Source organism: Megalobrama amblycephala, linkage group LG19 (assembly GCF_018812025.1).
Source record: "Megalobrama amblycephala isolate DHTTF-2021 linkage group LG19, ASM1881202v1, whole genome shotgun sequence".
Lineage (NCBI taxonomy): Eukaryota > Metazoa > Chordata > Actinopteri > Cypriniformes > Xenocyprididae > Megalobrama > Megalobrama amblycephala.
Window position 1 is genome coordinate 26,650,107 of NC_063062.1, and position 27,724 is coordinate 26,677,830.

At 37.4% G+C, this 27,724-nt stretch overlaps 1 protein-coding gene across 6 annotated transcripts in view; it reads left to right on the plus strand.

Annotated features, from left to right (window-relative positions):
• Positions 1–27,724, plus strand: part of LOC125254769 (rho GTPase-activating protein 42) — a 186,378-nt gene that overhangs the window by 39,733 nt on the left and 118,921 nt on the right. For all 6 annotated transcript variants that reach the window (XM_048169571.1, XM_048169572.1, XM_048169575.1 and 3 more), the window contains exons 2-3: positions 6,811–6,906; positions 27,118–27,179. In XM_048169571.1, the coding sequence (XP_048025528.1) occupies positions 6,811–6,906; positions 27,118–27,179 (158 nt within the window). The remainder of the gene's footprint in view (positions 1–6,810; positions 6,907–27,117; positions 27,180–27,724) is intronic.

Consider the following 27,724-nt stretch of genomic DNA (forward strand, 5'->3'; position numbering starts at 1 on the left):
TAGCTGTAGTGTGGACTTTTTTATCCTCATATTCTTAATAAGATTATTAAAACACTATAGTTACAGTTATTGGCCTTGATGTGAACAGCCGTTAAATGGGGCACAAGCCTGGTTGCTGTGTAGTTTCGAAGGTGTTCTGGGTTCTTTTTAGGATGTTGCTACTGTGTTCGGGGTGGTGTTGTTTCATGCCCATATTAACTCATCGATACCTGTTCAGTATTCAGCAGTAATCTGTTTTCAGTGGTGCATTTTTACTCATTTCCAGGCATTTCCAATAATAAGCTAGCCAATCGTATCAAACTTAATTTGGAGGGGTGTGACGAGATCTCGTGTCACGAGATCTCGCGAGACTAACTGTGACGAGATTTCTTGTCGAGGCGAAAAGTAGTCTCGTGATGTTGCCATGACAGAGTGGTTAGGATGATTAGGAAAGAATATGCCACCGCTACGTTTACATTACGCCTCCTCTATCATTTTGCTTTGTATTTAAATTAAAAAACATTTGATTCATTTGGATAATGGTCGCCGCCGCTCCATATTTAGAGTTACGCGCGGTCGCTGAAAGTGAAAGTAAACACAAGCGCGTATTCAAACGCGATTTTAATACCCCGCATTTTGAAAGCGGCTCACTGATGAATACAGATATCTCTCAATATGAAAGCTTAGGCTGGGCAGTGTAGTAGTAACCATCTCTTAGCTCTGTATCAAAGAAAAATTTGGTCTTATTTGCACTTTGAATATTGAGAGAGTGCGATTATGGTTGCACTTATTGTAAAGTGTTAGCATAAAAATGAATAACAGTTTTCTCAATCTTATTAAGCATAAACAATAAGGTTTCATTTGTTAACATTAGTTAAAGCACTGTGAACTATCATGAACTAACAATGAATGACTATTTTTATCAACATAAACAAAGATTAATAAATACTGTAGCAAATATATTGCTCATTGTTAGTTGATGTTGGTTAATACATTAATGTTAATAAATGAGACCTTATTGTAAAGTGTTAACATTTTTATTTATACTGTTTTATTTCTATGATCAGTTTGTGGAAAGGAGTTCAGTTAGGAGGTCAAAAGTTGTAGAAGCTCATAAATCATGTACAGTAAGGTCTGAAGAGACTGAAATCATACAGAAGAGAAGTCAGTCAGTTGAGTTAGTGGCAAAACCTTTTACAGTACTTGAGTATTGTTGTCTTTTACTGCATATGATAATTCATACTCAGAAAGTAGAACTGAAATGACATTCATTACAAGATGATTAGTTAAAACATTTCAAATACACCTGCAGAATATTTTTTCTAGTCATGTATTTCGCTGTCCCGTCTCGTCTCGTGAACTCAATCTCGAGTCTTGTCTCATGAGATACCTGTCTCGTCACACCCCTATTAATTTGCATATATATAACCCCAGTTTCCAGAAAAGTTGGTATATTTTGTTAAACGCAATAAAAACAAGAATCTGTGATTCATTCATTCTCTTTAACCTTTATTTAACTGACAAAAGTACAAAGAAAAGATTAAAATGTTTTCACTGACTTTCACTGATCTTAATTTTATTTTGAAAAGATAAAAATTTTGGATTTTGATGGCTGCAACACACTCCAAAAAAGTTGGGACAGAGGCATGTTTACCACTGTGTCACATCAGCTTTTCTTTTAATGGCATTTTTTAATCGTTCAGGAATTGAGGATGCTATTTGTTGAAGTTTTGCAAGTGAAATTTTTGCCCAATCTCGCATGATACAAGACAGCTGCTCAACAATCCGTCGTCATCATTGTCTGATTCTGATTCAGGCCAGTCAAGCACATCCACTCTACAGTGTAGAGTGTCTAAGAAACCTCATTCCACACTTGCTGTAGCATATGCAGAATGAGTCTGCCATTGTCATGCTTCCCCGGAAAGATGTTATCTTCTCTGTACAATCCCAATATATGCCTCCACATCAATGGTATCTTCAAACATATGCAAGTCACCCATGCCGTTTGCACCGATGCACACTCATACCATGACAGATGTTTGCTTTTGCACCTGACGCTGATGAAAGTCTGAATGGTCCCCTTTGTCTTTGGGACTGAGAAATCGATGTCCGTTTTTTTCCCAAAAACATGCTGAAACATGGACTTATCTGACCACACATTTCCACTGTCTTTGGGCCATGTGAGAAGAGCTCGGGCCCAGAGAACTCTGTGCCATCTCTGCAAAGAATTGATGTATAGATTTCTCATTGCGTAACAGAGATTCAAGTTGTATTTCTCGATGCAGAGGCAGACTAGTACTCCCGAGCCCACGTGGATATAACACAGTAGCATGACGGTTTCTCATGCAATGCCGTCTGAGGGGTCAAAAGTCATGCACATTCAAAAGAGGTTTCCTGCCTGGCCCTACACTGACTGAGATTTCTCTGATTCCTTGAATCTTTCCACAATATTATGTATGGAAGATGGTGAAAGACATAAATTACTTGCAATCTTGCATTGAGAAATGTGATTTTTGAATTGTTTGACAATTCTCTCATGAAATTTGGCACAAAGTGGTGAGACATGATGACCCATTTTTGCTTGCAAAGACTGATCCTTTAGTGAATGCTCCTTTTATACCCAATCACAATACCACCTGCTCACCTGCATAATGTGGACTGTTTCAAAACAGTTTAACTTGGATGTTCTATATTCTTTTCACTTTTATTTTGCCTCTGTCCCAACTTTTTTGGAGTGTGTTGCAGCCATCGAAATCAAAATTTGTTTATATTTACAAATTACAATTAAGTTGGCTAGTGAAAACATTGGAAATCTTTTCTTTGTATTTTAATCAGTTAAATAAAAGTTCAAGAGAATGAACAAATCACAGATTCTTGATTTTACTGCATTCAACCAAATGTCCCAACTTTTCTAGAAATGGGGTTATAAATCTTAAGATACAGAACAACCTTGTTAATTCTGTAGACCAGAGAAAGGTAAGAAAATGGTCAAGAAGTCGGCGCCGATAGCCTAGTGGTTAGTGCGCCGACATATGGTGCAAATGCGTTCACGGTGACCCGAGTTCGATTCCCGTCTCGAGGTCCTTTACTGATCCTGCCCCCCTCTCTCTGCCCAATGCTTTCCTGTCTGCTCTCTACTGTCCTCTCTGAAAAAAGGCCCATAAATATAGCTTTAAAAAATGAAAGAAAATGGTCAAGAAAATCTGTATTTCTAACTTTTCTGTGATCAAAACATTGACTAAATATTGAAAGTGGATCTTCAGGGAAAAATGCAACAGAAGTATAGAATATGACTCCTTTAAAGCAGTGGAGGTCGGGGTCCCCCCGGGGGGTCGCGAGATGATTTCCAGAAATCAAAAAAACATTTTTTTTTTGTAACAATAATTGTAACAAAATACTAAATATAGTAGTTCAATTAAAAACAAAAAACATGCAAATAAAAAAAAGCTATCAACCTTTTGATTTTCCTTTCCCTTGAACATGACTCCTGAGGTGATTACGACAGATTAACGATATATTAGCAACAGGACTGCATCCGTGTGCAGAGTGAACGCTCTAACCGTTAATATGGGCACACTGCAAACAGAGTAGGCCTTTGTGTGAAACAGGCGTTAGTGCGTGTGCGCCATTGCGCCAATGCCAGTCACTGGCATTTTTATTTTGGGGGTCGTGGGCTGAAAAGTTTGGGAACCCCTGCTTTAAAGTAACACTATGTTATAAGATCTGTAACATTGTACCCTGTGTTGTTTTTATGGAGTGTGGGAAAATTCATATCACATCCTGCTGTCCTTTGCTGCACTGTTTTCTTTAGTTAGGAATCATGACTAATTTATCCATATAGAATCTGTAGCCTTTGGAATTGAACCCTGGAAGTGGAATGTTCCAGTGTTTACTAAATGCAGGATTGCAGTGTTCTCTGTGTCCTCCTTAGTGACCTCTGTATGATCTAAACCGCATTCTATATGTTTGATACATGAGTCTCAAAGTGCCAGACGTTACAGAAATGTTATTCAAATGTTCAGAAATATTATACTCCTGACCTTCATATTAGGTCAAAAAGTGGGCAGAACATGAACACAAATTACAGTTAGCTGAAACTGTGTGATGCACAAATAAAAGAAAATTATTCGATTAAAAACAAAAGTCACTAAGTGCAAATTACAAGGAAAAATGGCCTCGAATACAAACTTAAGTTCACTTTTCTGTCCTCTCAGCTTTTTGTCAGTGCTCAGTGTCAATGCTATGGTTGGATTTGACATAAGTGAACCGTAATGCCCCAAATTAGACTTGCGTTGAACTTAAAACCAAAATAGCCACAGGACTGCGAATTATATGGAATGAACTTTTGATCTTTCCGGAATTACAAACTTCTGTTGCAGCAGATCGGTGTCAGTCTGCATATTAGCGCTGGTCTATCTAATGAGCCTTACAATGCATCCTCGTGACCTCTCTTGATAGATGTCAATGAATAATTCACCAAACCAACAGTCAAAAGTGGAAATGTAGTATTCCTCCCTGCTACATTGTGAATGCCTACGTATTGCTCTTTTGACAAATCTTATGCTCTTAAGCTTGAAAGAGCCATTTTCCAACCCTGCGTTCTTCCAAATAGAAGATTAAGGAGAAAGTAATGAGAAGCCCTTTTCAGAGTTTTTTTTTGGCAGAGAGCTTTTGAAGGCTTTTGTTGGTATTTGGAGGAGCAGTCGGGTCTATCACCTCTTTAAGACATGATGAAATGGCTTTTCTCTACAGTCTCATTACCTTTTTTGATTGAGTTGCTTAGCGTTTCCTGTTCGAGTCCTTTCCGCCCACTCTTGATGACTGAGATGTACGTTTAGCACTCCAAATGAGAACTCATTTACTCTCAGCAGGGAGTGAAGATTATGCATTTGTCTTTTTGTACAGGTTCTCATAGTTTCGTGTTGAATAGAGGATACACCTTTGACTGAAGTGGATCAGTTTTAGTTTGATTCAAGCTCTAAGTTAGCTTTCATGTGTTTTTAAAGTCTTTGAATGCCATGACATTTTTATGCACCATGATAGTACTGTTAGGGCTGGTTCACACAGAACAGGTTTTTGGAGAAAAAAATGTGAGATGCAGGTCAGTGGAACTAAAAATGTGCATGGTCTAGAAACGTTTAATACTACTGGGCTGTTGAATGCTTGAATCTGATTGGTTGACGAACATTCTAAGGTGTGAAATTATTTTCAGTGAAAAACGCATGGCTAAATTAGTTACAGGTAGGTCTTGACTGCATTACTGTACATGTCCATATCACTTCACCAAATTATTTCTGTTAATTCAAAGGTTTTTCACTTTAATTAAGCCTTATACTACTGGGCTTACAGCCTACAACAGCAAAAAGAACCAAAACCAACAACGACACTGACCAAGCAAATAAATATAGTAAACAATAGGATAAAAATGATAAAAGGTTTTTTTTTTGCCACTAAATTACGGAAAAAGCACATACTCTCGTTCTCACGATCTCACTGTCACGGATTGGCACGGAGACAATGTTAGATCCAAATGCAACTTTAATTGGGAAATTCACAAACATAATCCAGGCAGGCGAGGGTCAAAGTACACAGAGCAGTCCACATAAAACAAAGAAAACAGAAACAAAAGCCAGTGACAATAAACAAAACCTCGATAACAAAAGCAGAAACAAACCAGGTATAAATAGACAGAACTAATGATCAATCACAAAACAGCTGGGTGCAATGAACGGGATAATGAGTCCGGGAAGTGGGTTATGGGAAATGCAGTCCAAGAGTGTGGTGAGGAACAGTCCGAGTTGGAGTGCCCTCTAGTGGCAATTTAGGGCACTCCAACTGGTGCTCATGACACTCATTCCCACTCAAATGCACACATACAGTCTGAACACACACTCACACAGAAATGTTGTCAGCGATAGTTTATCAACTTAAAAGCTCTATGACATTTCTCACTAGCGAGGTAATAACAGCACTGTTCTTGAAGTAGGTAAACTTATAGTTTCGCTATTAGTAGAGATGCTGCTACCAAACACTGTTCAGAGACTTAGTTCACCCAAAAATGAAAATTACCCTATGATTTACTCACCCTCAAGCCATCCTAGGTGTATATGACTTTCTTTTTTCAAATGAACACAGTCAGAGTTATATTAAAAAATGTCCTGGCTCTTCCAAGCTTTATAATGGCAGTAAATGGAGGATGAGATTTTGAAGCCCAAAAAAGTGCAACCATCCATCATAAAATATATCCACACAGCTCCGGGGGTTAATAAAGGCCTTCTGAAGTGAAGTGATGCGTTTGTGTAAGAAAAATATCCATATTAAAAACTAAAATATCTAACTTCGGACACGGCCGTATGCATCGTTTCACGGCGAAAGAGTGAACTCTGACCCAACGCATGACGTATTGACGAACGCGGAAGCGCAGAAGAGAGAGCAAAACAAAACACCGGTCACGAATTAGGCCTAAAATGCAAATTTTTAAGATTTTATTTGGAAGAGCCAGGACATTATTTAATATAACTCCAGCTGTATTCGTCTGAAAGAAGAAAGTCATATACACCTAGGATGGCTTGAGTGTGAGTATCATTGAGTGTGGAATCATGGGGTAATTTTCATTTTTGAGTGAACTATGCCTTTAATCTCTCTCTCTCTCTCTATCTCTCTCTCTCTGTAATAACTGCATTAATAATGCCACTTTGCATCGTGGCCGCATTACCACTTTTGGTGTGCATTATTTTCTAATAATTCAATGGCCCTTAATTAATTATTCCTTATGTTACACTTATGGAACATTCATGGTAAGCTTTTTTAAACCTCTCTTTCTCTGTTCAGGCCTCTCGGTAGCCGTGCAGAAGTTCTCCCAGTCTTTACAGGAGTTCCAGTTTGAGTGCATTGGTGATGCAGAAACGGATGATGAGGTGAACATCGGTAAGTGTGAAGTCAATTGCTGATTTGCTACTTCTGATGCTGTTTCTGTCTTGTTAATGTAGGTAGGAATGACAAATCACAAGTGGGATCTCTTTTAATATCTCTATTATTTCTCCTAGACAACAATTAGATTAAATGCAGAGCAAATGGAAATGTTTGCTGAAGGTCTCCAGGGGTGCATTTCCCAAAAGCATCGTTAGTCATCTATGGTGGTAACTCCCATTGAACTCTATTGGTAACGACGGAACTTGCGACCATCGTTCGCTTTGGGAAACGCACCCCTGCTTAGGTTTCCCAGACAACCCTCTACACACGCATTGGCAATCGAATCACCATTGGCTAGTACATTTTTAGTTTACCTACCAGACTTTAGATGGGCATACACAAAAATATGATATACATTATATGTATACATTGCAAATTAAATCAGCTTATCTTCAAAAAATTACAGATTTTTACAAAGATACATTCATTTGAAAGCATAACAAATAAACTAACAAACATCAGGCAATCAAGCGTGTTTTTTATGATAGAACTTGAGTAATTATAACTAAAATGTGGCAACCGTGCATGAAAGTGTATGAATGCATATGTTATATTAAACTGAACTTGGTGATGCTTGAGACGTCACTGGTCATTCAGTGTTTCTGTAAAAAAACTATAATACTAACATTAATGCTAATAAAATAACACTAACACTACTAAAATGTTATAAAATGCGCTAAGGTTTGACAGGCTACTGGGCTTTTGAATATTAATCAAATTGCGCTCAAACTAATTTGCTGAAATCAAAACCTGGACGGTGATAAATGAGCACTAGACATTGGGTTGCCATTTGTGCAATTGTTCAAAAAGTCTAAAATAATGACTATTTCCAAACGAACTCTGTCATTTTGACAGGAAAAATAATACAAGAATGAATGTAATGTAATGTAGTGTCTGAATTCAAGGTGATATGTAAGACTCTCTCTTTGCATTCATGCAAGAAAAAGCAACAAAGACCATAAATAACAGTGTCCATACACTAGAGCATTGGTTATCAACCTGAACCGCGGCTGAAAACAGCCACTGTATGCAAACTACATCTCTCGGTTGGATAAAGCAAACCACTGTCAAGCTAGTAAAGTTTTGATGGATGATGATTGTAATGAAGGTAAAGAAAATTATTACATTTAATTACGTTTTTACTCCAGACTTAATTCATAACGTTAGTCGAGTGTTTGAAATAGCATTTTGATTAGCATTGCATTATAAATGTACTTTATTATTACATAAATACCCAAGAAGGCTTGAGGAACACAAATAAACCATGTATTGTCATAGACGTCTGTTTATTATATTCATGTTTAATCAATAAAAGCGTTTCTATCTTCTTTTTAGTCAGTCACAGCGATAGTATGATGGCCATAGGGGATTTCCTGGAATGACGTGCGTTATATTGCAGTACTTCTGTGAGACATACACTCCTGAACAAAATCTTAAGACCTGGGGGAAACATTACAAGTATTCGCATTTCGCACTATTGGATCGTAACCAGGTTGTTAGTACTGCTTCAAAATGCCAAAAGAAAAAACAGGAGCAAGAGACAAATAATAGAGAGCAAAACAATTTATTGAAAACTGCATTTAAACTCAAACAGGCTGTTCATCAATGGATCAAAAGTTTAAGACCATAGCCCCCCCGAAAAAAACAAAAACTCCACAACAAAACTAAAAGTGTCAGAGCTAGTGCTAGTGCCAGTTCGGAGTTGGTTCAACTGACGAGCCTTCTAAGAACCGGTTTGCCTTTCCACGGGCTAGAGAGCCACAGCACAGAGCCAGGCCTTACGTCACGTATACGTCTCATATTTCACAGCAAAGCTAGCGCTGCAGCGCCAAACACAAACACACCAGGCTTGTTTGAGATGCATCGGCTTCCCGCATAGCGATCGGCGCATGACATCAAAGCTCTGCGAGAACGATCCAAAAGCGCAAGGAGTCGTATGCTCTATAAACCCTCCCGCGGATCCGCGGCACCCAAAAAATCGGTCCGTGCTGCTCCGATGCATCTCGAACAAGCCTTCTATCAACAATCGCGGATGTTTCACTACTGTTGATGCTCATAGCTTTGCGAACCTACATCGGCATCCAAACACGATTCGCCATAATTTGTATATAGACGGAGATTACAATCGAGCTGCTATTAGATCGATTAGCTGCTATTTCAAAAATGGCGGTCACAGGTGTCTTGTTGGTCACGGTAACCCCGCCCTCAGCCCCTGATGCACGCGGTTCTTACTTCTAGCCCAGCAACGTTTTGGTGCTACTTACGAACCACTTTTCCTGGTTCGAAGCTGGTGCTTTGTGTGTCGAAAGACAAAGAACTGATTTGAAACTAGGCTATGGCTCCGAACCAGCACTCAAACGGCCTTGGTGGAAAAGGGGTAATAGAAAACATCTCCAGTGGGATCTCCTTGTCATGCCGGTAACGTTGGAAGCCATCAGCACCATCCAGGTTAAATTTTTCTCATCAGAGAATAAAACTTTATTTCCACCTTTCAGTGTCCCATGTTTGGTGCTCCCTTGCAAATTCCAATCGAGCAACTTTGTGGTGTGGGAGGAGATGTGGCCTTTGAAGACGTTTTTTGTTCTTTAAGCCCTTCTCTCACAGATGTCGTCTTATGGTTATTGGGCTGCAGTCGGCATCAGTAAGGGCCTTAATTTGGGTCGAGGATCGACTGTGTCTTCACGAACAGTCCGTCGGATCCTCCGGCTCAGTGCAGGTGAAATTTTTTGTGGGTCTACCATTTGACTTTTTTGTCTCATAACTCTCAGAATCTTTTAAGAAATGTAAAATGACTGTCTTACTGCGTCCAACCTCAGAGCGACGGCGCGTTGCGAGAGCCCTTGCTTGTGCAGCTCAACAATCCTGCCACGTTCAAAGACAGAAAGCCTTTTTGCCTTTGCCATCAGGAGATCATGACAGTGTGACTGCCTGAAGGACAGTGACATGAAAGCCATATTTTTGCGCAGATTTTAACTTTTCAAGGCTATGGTCTTAAACTTTTGATCAGCTGATGAACAGCCTGTTTGAGTTTAAATGCAGTTTTAAATAAATTGCCTACTCTCTATTATTTGTCTCTTGCTTCTGTTTTTTCTTTTGCCATTTTGAAGCAGTACTTACAACCTGGTTACGATCCAATAGCGTGAAATGCGAATACTTGTAATGTTTCCTCCGGGGTGAAAATAGGAAAAAGAATTCCTCTCTCTCAAGAACTTTGAGGGAAACATATAATTAATATGTTTTTCTCCAGTGTACAAAAGTGTACAGGGTTTTTTTCTTCCACAGTGGATACATAAGAGGCACATATTTCATATTAAATACATGGACTCCATTTTTGATTTTGCATACCTGCTGACAAAAATTAAGAAATTATTGTCACAGATTTTATCATAATAATATAATATTTCATGGTTTAAAAACAAACACATTTCTCTTTGCTGCAGAAGTACAGTATAAGAGGAAATGTCAAGCATCTTAGGGGGGTCTTGCAGTATTGATTTGGAGAAGGAGGGGGCCTTGGAATAAAAAAGGTTGAGAACGACTGCACTAGAGTTTATGATCTGTCAAAGAACAGCGTGAATCTATTCATATCAATGGGAATAGTACGCTGTAAAGGCAGAGTAGAAAAACATAACTGTATGCGGTCCAGTTCACTTTATTCACGCTTTTTCAATATCGAATGGCTCTTCGCGTTCTCATAAATGAGATAATGCATTTTTTCCTGTCAAATGCTCAGTCAGCGGGTTCTAGTGTTGGTGCCCTAAAGCGGTCATAGGATACAACGCACAGTGAAAATATATCTGTGCTAAACTTATTCTAAGCCTATATCTAAAAAATAACATTTTATTAGCTAGTCAATGGCTAACAGCAACCATTATTATTTTGTCCCCTAGCTGGAAGTTTAGTAACATATGCACATGATTTACTCACAAGGAGTTTCAGAAGAAAGCTCAACGATCTCTCAAACTATGCTCATACCTTTTCTCATCAATTATAAATATTTTGATGTTTTTTTTAGAAGAAATATCTAAGAAAGTTGATTCGTACATTATAACCGAGAAGTCTATTAACTCGCCTAAGCTATAAAAGAGCAACATCTGAGTGATAAAATGTTCTTCCAAATCCATTAAAGACAATCTGCTTAACCATTCTGACATTATTTCAATGGAAAGTTCCCTTAATGCTCTGAAGAATATTTTCCTTCCCAAATCCCAAATGTCCTGCACACTGTCACAGATGGATGGGTTTGTCATCTTAATCAAGACCTATCCTTGGAAATTCCATAGGAGTTCATTGGAGCATAAAGGGATTTCTAGGCTTTTTTACTCTTTTACTTTCGGCTATTGATCAGAAACTTTTTAAAGTCTTTAACGTGTGAGCAGGCACAGAAGGTCTTTGTTTTGATTAATAAATGTATTCTCTTATGAAAGCAAGCATTGGGTATGCTGATATCCTGTCCCAATCCAGATTTAGCTCAACAGCTCAAGGCAGGTCTCAGTGAGATTGCCTGCCCAGCATGCATAATGTATTGTATTGATTTGCTTACATTCCAGACAAAAAGGTTTCATCTCAGCCCTTTAAAAGATCAGAGTAACTAATTGTGATTTGTGTCAGAGATTAACGAAAATACAGACCGCTCACCCTCGGTGGTCACTGAGCAGATGTGCTGAGAGTTCATATGCTCTGAAGAGTTGATCACTCATTCTGTTCTGTCTCTTTTTGCATCCATTCATCTCTTCTTGTCCTCCTCTCATTCCACCGTTCTCTCCTTATGTGTCATTACTTTGTTTATTATCTTCCTGTCCTGCTCTGTGCATTGTGTGCTGGCTTGACACTCAGACCATCTGCATCTAACAGTTGGCTTCCAGTCTTTCCGTACTCCCGATCGCACAAAGCAACCTGTCATTTAGCCTACTACCTTTTCCCCTATTTTTTCCTATGGAATCTGATGGGAGAAAAGCTAATTAAATGTGTTGAGGTGTGGCAAAGCAAGCTCATAATGGAGTTCAATTTGGCCCTTTTATATCCCCATCTGGTCATCAGAAAGGAATGTTGTGAATTTTTGGTGTTTTTTCCCCCTATTTGTGTGGTTAAAAGGGATGTTGGGCAAGCTGACCATAGTGGGAATGTTTTGGAAGGTAGCAACACAAAGGCATCTTTACGGCTGTTTAGCTAATGGACAGCTTTAATGGACAGAAGCGTTGATATGTAGGAAATAATAGGGCTACAGCTATTGATTTACACGTGTACTGTTGCGGAATGATTTTGGTTTGCATTCCATGGACAAGTGAAAGTGGATGAATCCTGTGGCTGCATGTTAATGCAATCTCTTTGACATGAATCCAGCATTTTGTTCATAGTCCGTTCAGTGACACTCTGATGAATACTGCACACAAAAATAGCAGGCCAGGCACTTTGCAAAATCGCAAGATTCAATCTAACAGGTTTAGGCAACTTTCAGGAATGTAGTTGTGGAGATTTGCTTACAGGGGACATCGGATGCCAATTTTCCACAAGTTAGTATGATTCTTTAGGGTCTTCATGAAAGTCTATACCATACTTTGATTAAAATTTCTTAATGGTTGTGTAAAAAAACCCCACCCTTTTTATCTTGTCAAAAACAGCTCTGTTCACAGCGAGCCGTTTCAGTGCATGTCCCTTTAAATGATAATGAGCTACTGTTCACCCCACTCCTATCTTCCATGGGCGGGCTGTAAACAATATTTGGCAGGTATTGCATTGAACTCACCATTCTTATTTATGCAGTTATAGATGCTCAAAAATGATTAAAATACATTTGAAAATTACTTGTTAGTCATTAACTAACACCTTTATAAACCGTATTGTAGTGTTACCATGCTATCTTTACATAAAATATACACAGTTTGTAATAAGACATCACCTTAATGCATTGTTCATTATAAACGTGCAGTTATGAATTACAATGAGAAGGTTCTAAATAGAAATGACGACATATATGTTTGTTCGACTGTATTATTTTGATAATGAACAAGCTGCGATGTCATGTTTGCAGTGCTTTGTTGTGTGTGCGTGAGGCGCCGGCGCGATCAAACAGCATTCTTTGCAGGAGACTTGCCTCATCGTCATAGCAACGGTTCGTGGCCAGGACAGAATACGTCAGAGGTTGTTGTTGTTTGTTGGAAAATCATACCACACTGCTCAGACATTCCCCGACCCAACAAACGCCGATTAAACATGTTTAGTTGTGTGAAAACAAACTCTGAACTACGGCAACGGACGCCGACAAAGGTATCGCACTAGCTGCATCTCATTTCGGAGGCTGCGTCCTGATCCAACAAACTCCAATAGACGTGTTTGTTGGCGTTTATCTGTGCGGTGTGAACTGGCCTTTAACTTTAGCCTTTAACTTTAAGCCTTTAACTTCAGAACTTGCTAACTAGCACATTATTAGGAAAGATTTGCAAAGATTCATTAAAAAAACTGTGACGTTACTCACGTCTTCTGGAGGTACTGATCCATCCTTCAGGAACTTTTTAGCAAAACAGAAACGTACATAAACTCATATTCCCTTCAAAAACAAAATGAATCCATTGCGTCTTCAGCGGCTCAGATGTCGAGAGTAAAGGACGACTGCTATGTTCATTCTTATATCCAATAACAAAACACTTCAGTTGCTTTGGAGACATTCTTTTCTACACCTGCGCGACATCGAAACAATGGCCGACTGTTTACGGCGTACTCAGGGACGGGTCTATGCTAAAACGGCAGTGTCTGTCAAGAGTCTTGAGAGGGGCCTGTGCAAATTTACGTCACTTTGCCAAGAATCCGTGGACGGCTTGATCTGACAAAGTGCTTATGATTTGTGGGGATTAAAAAAAAGCACTTGGTGGATTTTTATCATTATAGGGTGGTTTTGTAGACACACAGCCAACACAAATTTATGTCCAAACAGTGAATTTTTCATCCGATGTCCCCTTTAAAGGGTTAGTTAACCCAAAAATGAAAATTTTGTCATTAATTACTCACCCTCATGTCATTTCATAAGACATTTGTTCATCTTCGGAACACAAATTAAGATCTTTTTAATGAAATCTGAGAGCTTTCTGTCCCTCCATTTACAGCGTACGCAACTACCACTTTTCAAGCCCCAGAAAGGTAGTAAAGGCATCATCATTATTTACAAAATATTAATCTCCAACGCACGTTCACGCAACAACATCTGTTCTCATGTCAGCACAACATGCATGCGTCATGGTGCTCTCGTGAACGTGCGTTAGAAATCCAGAAAGGGCTGCCACAGTTTAAATTCAACAATGATAGTTGGGCTCAAAAAACTTCCTCCATTGGTATAACTCCGTGTCTAAACCAGACGCGAGTGGCATGACTTGACTCGACAAAAGCAAATATAACCCATTATAATTAGTGACACAACAATTAGTGACACCAGACACTACTTGCATGGATAAATCGCGCTATTCGCGCGTAGTTGGACGCTTGAACATTTTGAGTTTACTCGCTTTATTCGCGCTTGAAATTTACTTCACAACAGATGCGAATTTGCGTTATGAGAGGGGCTCTCACCCTTCATTAAATATGTGTCCCAGACTCTTCCACACACTTCCTCTGAATAAATACACAACTTGTCAGCGGGAAAGTAGTTGTAAAATACGGCGAATAAGCTCAATTTGCCGGCTTTAGCTAGCTCGTAGTCTCAAATAGCTTCATTACCGCCGCCTCATTCACGTGAATCGCACCACAGGATGTCTATTTGCATCTTTGCATTGACTTAACATGTAAATCACTCACGCTTAGCGCTTCATTCGCATCTGGTGTGAACCATGCGCGTAACGCGTGATTCGCGCGAAACGCGCAAGTTGAAAAATCTGAACTTTGGCGAAAATATGCGCCGCGTTAACCAATCAGGAGCTTGCTCTAGTAGTGACATGACGTAGCTAGCTGAGGCAGAAATCAGAAACAACATGGAGGACAAAATCATCGTTGCTGTACATCTTCATACTTTTATAGAAACAGGAATAAAAAGGATCTTGCTTGAAAGAAAGTGAGTGAGGAGGTCGGACAATCTGGTTGTAAAAAACGGTCTTTACTCAATTTGAGCTATATAAAAATACATATTGAGACTTCAAGCTAGCTAAAGCTGACCAATTGAGCTTATTCGCTGTAATTTACAACTATTTCCCCGCTGACAAGTTGTGTTTATTCAGAGGAAGTGTACAGAAAGCAGTGGAAGAGTCTGGGACACATAAAGGGGGGGGAGAGCTGCTCTCATGACATGAATTTGCGTCTGTTGTGAAGTGAATTTCACGTGCGAATGAAGCGAGTAAACTCAAAATGTTCATGCGTCCAACTACGTGCGAATAGCGTGATTTATTCGCGCAAGTCGTGTCTGGTGTGAACGCACCATAAGAAGTTATAAGTTACACAACAAATATCTGACAGTAAACTAATGCCTGTTCTATTTCTGATGTATTTTAAACACTGTCGCGCCTGGTGTAGACATTGTGTAAAATTAAGCATTTCATTCAACCAAGTTTTGAAGCAAGATTTCCAATTTTTTTTTTTACAGGGGACCTATAATGCCCCTTTTACAAGATGCAATTTAAGTTTTTGTTGTCCTCAGAATGTGCCTGTGAAGTTTCAGCTCAAAATACCACACAGATAATTTATTATAGCTTGTCAAATTTGGGTGTGAGCATAAACACGCCATTTTTGTGTGTGTCCCTTTAAATGCAAATGAGCTGGTGCCCCCATCCCACGTTCCAAAAGATGGTGGAGCTTTAACAGCTTACACTTCAGTTGCTCAACAAGCTTTCAAACAAGCTTTCTTGGCTTTCAAAATTTTGTCCATTTTATCATGGAATTCAAACAATAAATGACTTTTTGACGCTCTTAAACTGATAGTTCACCCAAAAATTTCTCATTATTTCCAAACCCATTTCCAATTGCCAGGCCATGATTAGACTTTTTTTAAGATAACTTAAATTTAAAACAGTTTATTTAATTGCTTAATAAAAATAAAATAAATGTTAAGAATTAATAAAAATAAAATAGTTTTTAAATTATACTTAAATTCACAGCTGTACAAAATAGCAGTATTATAGCAGCCATCAGCTATTCTGCCTACTAGGTACTACTAGGTCTGCCTACAACCTACTCGGTTGCCCATTAGAAACAAGTTCTCATCTATCACTCTTCATGGAAAGTTTTCAAAGTGTCTGGTATTTCTGTTGTGCTACCATAGTGTCCCAGCCCTAAAAGGGTAAGATTACTCTTACTGAAGAAAAATGTAATTGTCTTGTGGAATCAATCTGGTCATCGATGAAAGTGAGCTTGACCGGACCCCTCGTGTGCTCTGGGACCAGAATCTTGATGTAGCTGAGCTGCAATCTACTTTGAAGCTCCAACCAGTCTGTGTCGCATCAGCAGTCTGTCTGGGAGTACAGACAGGGTCACCTGACCTCCTATCGATTTCATTCCATGACTTCCTGCTGTGACATTCACAATCCACACCAGTTATCCTGAAATCAATCTCACTGAAAGATTGATGTAGCTATAGAAATATTAATTGTCCTAAAAGTACAAGACTGTTTCATTTCAACCGTGATCGGCCGATGACTGTTGCCGCCCATACTTTCTGTCTTTTTTACTTTTATTGCTCTTCGTGTCTTTCCAGTTGTCTCACACAACTGAGCTGTTCAGCTGTATTTTCAAATAAAAATACAGTTACATAAATTATTCTTTAACTGACCAAAGTGTGTAAAGGGTGAAGGTTACATTGAAAACATGCATTTTAACATTAGATGTTAAATTTTGATGTTAAATCCACTATTGTTTTATATAGAATTGTTCTATTGCCTACACAGTATTTAATTTAATGCAATTAAATTGCAATATTAGAAATAACTATTAAATTACAGAAAAATTTTGAGAAGTCCCTTACTTTACTTTTTCAATGGAAAAGTAATTAAATAACAGTAATTAATTACATCCAACACTGTATCAAACATTTTGATGGCTCATCTTGCACTACACAGCTTTTTGTCCAATCAGATGCCTCCTAGAATGTTAAAGGGTTAGTTAATCCAAAAATGAAATTTCTGTCATTAATACTGAGAGGGTGTTCTGACATAGAAGCCTGGATTGTCTATACAACTTAAACAGCGTAGGAGACTGACAGGTGAGAGAAGAAATTGTTTAATTGTTATTTTTGTTTTGTTTTTGCACACAAAAAGTATTCTCATCGCTTCATAACATTAAGGTTGGACCACTGCGGTCACATTGGCTATTTAAACGATGTCTTTACTACTTTTCTGGACCTTGACTATGGTAATTTTGTTGCTTTCTATGGGAGATAAAAAAAAACTCTCGGATTTCATCAAAAATATATTAAATTGTGTTCTGAAGATGAACAAATGTCTTATGGGTTTGGACCAAGGTTATTATAGTTTTGCATTTTTCATTAGTTTTTATTTTTATTTCGTTTTGACTTTTTGTTTTCAAATTCAGTTTAGTTTTAATTAGTTTTTAAAGTGGGTTTGCTAGTTTAGTTTAGTTTTTATTTTTTGAAAATGCTTAGTTTTAGTTTATTTTTTATTAGTTTTAGTGTTAGTTTTAGTCTTTTTTTGTAATTTGGGTTATTTGTCAGGGGCAAGATTCAAAAAGGTCAGAAAAAGTATTGTGTAATAATAACATAAACATCAAACAACAAAAACATCATACAATTTTAGAAAATATTAATTCAAAAATAAAACCAGTACATAAAATGTACATATGGGCACAAATATGTAAACAGTCTCAACACTCCGCAGTAAGTGCAAAATGTGTAAGTGACGTGTGCCAGTAAAAAACCTAAAGAGCCAACAAACTAAAGAAGACATACATGAACCGCATGTAGCCTTTTCAACCCATTTTTGAGCCACAACAAGACATTTCTGTCAGATTGTCAGGGAGCTCAATCTGAGAAAAGAACATGACAAATAACAAAAAAAAAAAAAAAAAAAAAAAAAAAACTTTAAATACAGCTTTTAAATTTTTTAGTGTGTGTGTGTGACACCTTCACAAAATTGCCAAAACAATCTACCAAAAATCTACACATCTTATATACAGAATTCACACCCTATACAAATACCACAGCTGTACAATTTTCACACCCTATACTAAATTTACAATAGCCTACTCGTCTGGATTGAAGCAGCAAACATTCAGTGTAAAGGCCAATTCACACCGCACCGACAAACGCCAACAAACTCGTCTGTTGGAGTTTGATCGGATCGGTGCGATACACCTGTTGGTGTTGGTCTGAGTCGGTTTTCACCGGACTGAACATGTTTAGAACATGTTTAAACGGCGTTAGTTTGGTAGTCTGAGCATCCAACAAACTGCAACCAACTCTGACGTAATCTGACCTGACTACGAACCGTTGCCGTCAATGTTGCCAAGTCCGCTTATTATAAGCGACTTTGGGCTTGTTTTTCTGTAAAGTCGCTTACAAATATCGGTAGTCGCGGGTCGCGTTTTTTTGGGCTTGTTTCTAAAGTGTAGTTGCTTATTTGGGCTTGATCCCCCAGCTCCATAATAAGTTGTCAAGCAGATATTTTCTATATGTTATTTAAACGTAGGAGTTTGTCTAGCCTGTTCTCTCTGTCCCTCCCCTTTCCCCATACACACAGGAGACAGCAGAGTTTTTTCTCGTGATCACGACATAAAAGTTCTTTTTACAATGATTGATTCTGAAACACACTGTACACGGATTCTACTGTTGCTATAGTAACGAACACAACTTTGACGCGCATCTGATCGGCGGATAAAACATGCGCTCATATATCTTGCCAGCTAAATGTTTACTTCACTTAATAATAAAGTTTACAATAAATAAATACATATAGGCTAATCAATCATTGTTCAATAAATGTACACTTAACATATTGTTTGTGTAATTAACATAATATTCAACAGAGCATCTCAAGCGCAGGCAGCTGCCTTCAGAACGATGCCAGATTATTCTATAATTCTAAAGACTTTTAGATTAAACCAACTTTATTTTCCGTACTCATTGAAAAAAAAAAATATATATATTACATAATGTGTTTGTTATTTTTATTCGTCACGTAGGATAGGCTGTGATGTGCGTTAAACTGTCTTCCTCCTATCTTCCATTAAAAAGAGGTGCAATACTCCAGATTTCCAAAAAACAAAACAAAAAAACTTTTAATCCAGTTGATATAGGCTAAAACAATCTTGGGATGCTGTTTGAGAAGCGTGTTTATGTGTGTTGTTTCCTACAAATGTAGAAAATACAATAGGTTACACACTATCACTATACTATATGGTGGCATCAAAATTAGTTTTAATAAACAATAAAGGGGGGGGGGGGGGGTCCGTAGAAAAAGTCGCTTGTTTTGGGCTTGTTTTCACAGGCCTGGTTGCTTATTTGTCTTGCGAGATCTGGCAACACTGGTTGCCGTGACGATGAGGCAAGTCCCCTGCAAAGACAGCTGTTTGATCGCGCCCGCGCCTCACGCACACACAACAAAGCAGCGGAAATGTGACATCGCAGCTTGTTCGTTATAAAAAATAAAATACAGTTAAAAAAAAAAGAAAACATACAAAAGCTACAATAGTCCATAGTGCAATCCTTGCCATTCAGCAAGAGCACGTTAAGAGAGGTAACGTTAACCACCATGAGCAACGCAGTTTACCTTCAGTGACACTAAAACTCTGTAAACATAATTTTTTTCTCACAGTAATTTTCATTTTGGGTGAACTATGCAAACACATTTGTATTGAAGCAGCAAACATTCAGTGTAAGAGTAAACAAATGACTATTTAATATTTGAATCACAGCTTATACAGTGTTTTGACATGGACAACCCAAGTGCATTTTACCTCAAACTTGCGACTAGTTAACTAGCTATAGTAGCAATCGCTTCTCGCGTCGACATTAACACGCTGACAAAGTTATATTCAGAATTAAAAATATGTTTATACCACTTTTTAATGTGTGTTTGTGTAAAGGTGTTCACGAGATACCAACCTTTAGCGAACTTGCTTTCAAAGTCGAACACTCGTTCTCATGGAGACGCGGCGTGCACTGACGGGAGGGGCTGTGTGTGTGCGCGCGCGCGCGTGTATGTGAAAGACGCAGGGAAAGGAAATGCAGCTAAACGTTATTTGCTCTATGAAAGACATTGATAAAGACGAAAACTAAGGACATTTAATCTATAATTTTATTTTATTTTAGTTAGTTTTGCCAAACACACATTACAGTTTAAGTTAGTTATCGTTTTTTTGTAATGCCTCGTTTTTATTTTATTTCAGTTAACGACAATGTTTTTCCCCACCTAGTTTTCGTTTTTTCGTTCGTTTTCGTTAACGATTATAACCTTGGTTTGGACCGACATGAGGTCCATGAGTAATTAATGACAGAAATTTCAATTTTGTGTGAACTAACCCTTTAATGCCCTGACCCCATTTTCACCTGACTAGCAAGTAGCTAAAAAAAAAAAATAGTATCCTTTTGATATGTCCTACCTAAACTTTCTGTTCCATAGGAAATATTGCAATAAAGAACAATTTCATAGACTTTTAAAACAATTTCTTGTTGAAGCACAGTATCATGTGCGACTGGTCTTGATTTATGGATAATGCATTCAGGGTTTCTAAATGAGAGGGCGATTCCATGTCTGCCTATTTCATCAGGCCTTCTCAAAAGTATGTATCTCTTTTGTCCCGAGCCAAAAGCCCATTTCACAGAATGACTCATCACTTCTGTCATTCTCCCCATTAACCTGTGAATGATACATACGCTCTAACCCCTTTTAGCCGCTATATCCTGCCTTAAGTACCTCATATAGTTCAATAGAGACATTTATCCACAGCTTCTACCCTTATCTTCCACATCAAATCTTTCTCAGTCTCTCCCGTTCATTTCCTGTTCTCTTCTTCTTATCTTTTCACATTCAGTTTCTTACTCTCTCTACTTCTGGTAAATAAATACACAAAAACACTTTCACTCTGCTAAAATGTCTAACATATACTTCTATTGGTTGTATTTACAGTCAATTATACAACTAAATTATTTGGTAAATTTTATTTATTCATATTTATATATTTTTTTACACTTATTTATGAATCATTTTCCAAATGTCCAATTGAAAAACATTCCTAAATGTGATTTAGATTACATAAATCATATACTGTGTGTATACGAATATACCGCGAATATATATATATATATATATATATATATATATATATATATATATATATATATATATATATATATATATATATGTTGAAAAATGCAGTACATCTTACTGAAATGAGTCATGTCTCGTGTAAACACTCAATTTGTGTTACAGCTGCGGAAAGATGTCAATAAAACAGCTTATGAACAATATGTCACTTAATGTTGCATTTACCTCCAGAAAGTTATCCACTGTTCACAGTTTGTTAGCTATAAAAACGCTAGAGATTAGCTTATTTAATTATATATATATATATATATATATATATATATATATATATATATATATATATATATAAATTAACAGTAAATAAGTAATATATATATATATATGTATATTTGAATAAATTTGCCATGAAGACAAGTGATTATGACATTGGTTTGATTATAATAGTTTGGATTCTGTTGTTAACTTCAACCTCTATTATTATAGTAATGTACCACATGAGAGGGTTCTCTGTATAATTTGCAGAATTATTTGGGAGAGATTTTTTTTTTCCTTAAGAAAGTTAAACTACAGGTATAAGCGGATATCAAAGTTTTAGTATCAGTGCATCTCTTAAAAGAAAAGATTTGTTTTGCTAGAAATCTTCACATTGTTACCTCCAAAAAAATTTATCACTTTGAATTAATTCACCATTTGTAAGTCATTTTGGATAAAAGAGTATGCTAAATTATTAAATGTAAATGTAACATTTTGTCACACTGTAAATATTGCCATGTTCCACTTTTCATTAAATATCATTAAATAAATGTCACCATCATTCCTTGTTTGGTTCATATCCATGAATCAGTTCAAGCTGTCCATTTCAATGAATACATTTGTTTCGATCACCTAAAAAACGTGGTATTTCCCATATACTGTATTAAAATCTTAAAACCTAATATATCTAAATAAGCTATATATTTTTACATTGGGAAAATGATTAAATATTTGAATCAAGCCTTGATTATTATTATTTTATTTTATTTTTTACAATATTTTAGTTCTTGAAATGTAACATTTCATAATCCTCTTGGGCAACAGTGGCTGTTATGTCAAAATGTTGGTTCCTCTGATAAATATTTTAAATGATACATAAATATTGAACTATATATTGAATTTCATCAAAAGCTAGACATACAGGAGCTAGAAAAATAATATTGCCCAGCCCTAATGTTGAGTGTGTTTTGTGCATAGCAGTCATTAATGAGTGCTTCTGGATTCTTTTGGGAGATGGCAGTCTTGCGTTCAGCTGTCCGTGGCTGCTAAAAGCCAGGGAGCGTAAATGGACACAAAGGGAGTGGACAGGCTATCTGGGCTGGTGGTTTGATAATTGTGTTTATAGAGTTGGCAGGCTGAACTTGACCAAGTGTCCAAGCTCAAACAGAGGTAAAGTCCATCCAGAGAGAGACAGCAGCTGTCTCTCATCCACACCTTGTTTAAATGAAGCGATGGATCCATCAGTGGCATGCAAACACTGTTCTGAGGATTTACAAGCTGCCATTGTGCCACAGCAAGATGCAGAGGGTAGTGCCAATGCTTGATAAGATGGCGGGTATTATTTTGAAGGAGGTTTACGTCGTAATGAAGCACTAAATGTAATGGTCTTGGAATTCAAGAACAGTTAATTGAAAAATGAGCTTCTATAATCAAATATTCACGTTTTTGGCTGTTTAGCATGCTACAGGAAAAGAAAGCATCATAAAAGTAGGGCTACAACTAATGATTATTTGAATTATCAATGAATCTGTTGATAATTTCTTTTAATACTTGAAAAAATCCAAAGATGTTATGTTGTCCTCCAAACAGTGTGCAATTTAAAGGCAATGGAAACAAATATAGTGAATGTATCTATGTAGGCTATGTGCAATTATGTACAAAAAAGCAGGTTAAAATTTAAACTGATTCCTTTTCTATTGAGCTTCATCTGTTTGATTATTTATTTCTAATTTTATGAAATATTAAGTAAAATAAATATAAATTCTAAAGATATTGGCTTTATATCGGCCACTCTGCTCTAAGATATGGCATCAGCCATCAAAAAATCTATATCGGTCAACCACTATTATGCACTGAAAATAAGTCTTGAGCACATTAAGCGGCACACACATCCGTCAAAGCACATGACAGGGCAAGCTGCAGTCAAACTATAAGCTTTTGTTTGAATATGTTTAGGACAACTCGGGTTGTGCACTTTTCCCGCATCAAGTAAGATGCATTTTGTCCATAGAAAATGTTCACTGATGTAAAGTGACATGACTGGCAGATGTTTTTCTGCGCATAGTGTGTAGACGTGATTAATTGATAAATAGATTATACATAGATTATTTTCATTATCGATTATTATTATTTTTATTATCTCATCATTTGGCAGCAGATATATTAGGCTGCTGTCACTTTAAGACCTGACACATGGATCCATTATACAGTTACACATGCGTTAACTAGGAGTGGGACGGTTTGCTGTAAAAAATCGAACCACTCGGTTCTCAATCTCCACCCACGGTTCGGCACACGCTTGCACCGCGGTTCATCCTACATCTAACGACGCAACTGTAATCTGGTATATTGAAAACAACGTGCAAAACAGACAGACGGATTCGGTTAATGTATGTTTCAGTCAATGGATATGTATTCTACTTTCCCAATACGTTACAACAGCGATGATCAAAAGAACATGGACGAAACAGTCACTCATTGTTTAAACTAAACTCATTTAAACCTTGCCAATTTAAACATTCATCCGCAAGACATGAAAGAGAACTCGTGTGCGCTGAGATTTGCGTGTATTCATCTGAATCGCGTACATGGAGCGTCACAGCGCGCAAATACTCTCGCGCAAATTCTCTTTCAAGTCTAAATGGACAAATTCACACTAATTATGTCAACATGCCCATCTTAGCAAGTATCCTAACAAACGGAGTAGGTTATGTCTTGGGAGAAAAACGAGACAGACAACGCATGTGTATCAGTATCAGTGTACTGGATCTTTGAATTATATCTTAAAGGGACAGCAGTCTAATATTCCTGCTCTATGTGTTTTTAATGTTAATCAAACGACAAAGCACGAAGAAATCACTCTTGACTGAATAGCTTTTGTAACTTCAATAATGTTTCATCTTTATTTAACTATTCAAAGAAGTTTATATGAAGTGTTTATATTTGATTACTTTATTCAATTTCTGTACCTGAAAGCTGTTAGATAGCTGAAAAACCTGTAAAGCATTGTTTATTTCATTTGTATCTTAGCTCTTATGTATTTATTTGTGCTGTTTATTGTAGTTAGATTATTTGTTTTTATTTTCTTTATCTTTATTTGACAATTGTCCTATTTTTTACTGAACATAGCACATACCGAACTTACCAAAACCGTGATACAAACCGAACCGTCCCACCCCTAGTTAAAACATAACTGACTGTTTACGTGAATACTCGCCAAGACTGGCATTCTGACTTTATTTCGTGTGAATTTGACTGTTTAAGCACTATAAGCAGTGAAAAACAACTCAATTTAGTATTAAAGGTGCCGTAGAACGTCTTTTTTTAAAGATGTAATATAAGTCTAAGGTGTCCCCTGAATGTGTCTGTGAAGTTTCAGCTCAAAATACCTCATAGATTTTTTTTATTATTTTTTTTTTTAACTGCCTATTTTGGGGCATCATTAAATATGAGCCGATTTAGGCTGCGGCCCCTTTAAATTCTCGTGCTCTCCGCCCACGGAACTCTCGCTTGCCTTAAACAGTGCATAAACAAAGTTCACACAGCTAATATAACCCTCATAATGGATCTTTACAAAGTGTTCGTCATGCAGCATGTCCAATCGCGTAAGTATAGTATTTATTTGGATGTTTACATTTGATTCTGAATGAGTTTGATAGTGCTCCGTGGCTAAAGCTAACATTACACACTGTTGGAGAGATTTATAAAGAATGAAGTTGTGTTTATGAATTATACAGACTGCAAGTGTTTAAAGAATGACAATAACGACAGTCTTGTCTCCGTGAATACAGTAAGAAACGATGGTAACTTTAACCACATTTAACAGTACATTAGCAACATGCTAACGAAACATTTAGAAAGATAATATACAAATATCACTAAAAATATCATGATATCATGGATCATGTCAGTTATTATTGCTCCATCTGCCTTTTTTCGCTATTGTCCTTGCTTGCTTACCTAGTCTGATGATTCAGCTGTGCACAGATCCAGATGTTAATCCTGGCTGCCCTTGTCTAATGCCTTGAACATGGGTTGGCATATGCAAATATTGGGGGCGTACATATTAATGATCCAGACTGTTACGTAACAGTCAGTGTTCTGTTGAGATTCGCCTGTTCGTCAGAGGTCTTTTAAACAAATGATATTTATATAAGAAGGAGGAAACAATGGAGTTTGAGACTCACTGTATGTCATTTCCATGTACTGAACTCTTGTTATTTAACTATGCCGAGGTAAATTCAATTTTTAATTCTAGGGCACCTTTAAGAGGCAGCTTTATATGTGCACACTTTGGGCGTGAGCACAAAATCTGCAGAAATTAATAAAATTATGCACAATACACGCAATCCCACACAGAAATTCATCCCTGTAACACCAACAATATTCATCTGGAGCAAATTAAACAAGTGAATGAGGGGAGGCGGGTTTATGTGTCAACTCGCTGTCAAAGAGATGAGAGAGTGAGAAAGCGCAGCTGGTATCATGTATCTATTCCACGGAAAATGAGTATTGGAAGTTTTTCATATACTGCAGTATGTATATTGTCGATATTTTTGACAACATTGCCCTTAGTTTATTATTTCAGATGCCCTTTTAAAAGACTACAACTGAAAAATGTATATTTAGGCCATAGTGGCTAGAAGGAGTGACTGCGTTACACGCCACTGCTCAAATCCACCCGCATTTGGCGGGTTGGCGGGTGTTATTGTCAAAACCTGCCATCTATTTGTCGTGCTAACCAAAATGGCAACATTCATTGGTTGAACTTTTTCATTTCACTTGAGTGTATGGTAAATGTTATGTATGTGCAAATTAGGATAAAGGTTAGTTGTTCACACCTGCTTAGTTATCTGTCATTTATCTGATTATTATTATTATTTTTTTTAAATTCCAAGTAGCTCATATTAACACTAATTGTAGGCCCAGTATCTCTGGTGTAACCTCTGGGTTAAGTGCTTGGTTTAAGGACTTAGTGGGGATTGTGGGAATTAAAGTAATTTTCAGGTCACAGGTCACCTCTACCTGGGATTGAACTACATTCAATTCAGCAGTTGCCCCTTGGGTCAAGGTTTTGCTTGTTAAACCCTGCTGGTAGATATTGCAATATCACCATCGGACATTAAAACCCATCTCAATTCTTGATTGACAGCCATTCATTGAATGCCTTATATTCGGATTGAATAAAGCTTTTTGAAAGCAACATTTAAATTGTAAAACGTTCATTATATATCAGTAGATTTTTTTTCCAGTGCTTGATACTTTTTTTGGAGGCACTGAAAGTGTGAAATTGTCATGATGTCATTGTCCATCTCCAGATTGATTAGTCACATGTCTTTTATAGCTTATGTCAGATGACATGAAATGTAAAATTAGCCTGAAATACGTTGAAGCTTTAGCACCATAAAAGCCTATAAGTGCTCTGTTAGCTGTGAATAAATTAATGAACATTTTTTCATACTCTTTTAGGTGACCAGAAGTGGAGGAAGGTCTTTTTTAACGGTTCCATAATGATTTAAATTCATAGAAAAATCTCCATTGTTCATTCTGCATTTTTATTAAATGCTGAATCATTCATATAAGTAGCTGTGGCAATAAATCAATGCTAACAGAATTTACTTAACTGCATTTCTATTGACTCACATGAATCAGGTTATTAATATAAATCTGAACTTTAACCAGCAAATGCAAATGAATTAATAACTCAATTTTTCTCCTCCAGCTCAGTCCTTCAAAGAGTTTTCCCAACTGCTAAACACCATGGAAGAGGAGAGAAGACGGCTGGTAAGTAATGAGTATGCATGCTATAAATACCTTTATGGTAGACACCTGCATTCTCACGGGGCGGGACAAGATTTGATGGGCAAGTGCAGGTGCGGGAGGTAAGACACTCGTGTGTGCAGGTTACGGGAGAATAAAACAAACGTATCTGTGTTTGAGCTCTGGAGAATGTCAAATGTTTCTATTCATAATGTGGTTTTGCAGCTTTGATTTGACAAAGGCTGAGTTGACAAAGACCTGATTGGGTTTATTTGGTTTTGTCAAATTGAAACCAATCCTGTAACCCAGAGTTTGTTCAGCTAGCTTCATGGTACTGGCCCCTGATTTCTGTGGTTGTGTGTGTGTCTCAGCACTCAGAGCAGACACACCAGTGAGATCCAGAAGAGACGGTATGGCTAACGTGTTTGACATGTGTTCACTCGTCACGTCTCGCAGTGACATCTGGCGGATATCACATACTATTCCAGTAATATGATGTACATTTCTGGGAATTTGAACCCTTATACTGTAGTTTGACACCAAAGGTTCAGTGGTTTGCATGAGGTCAA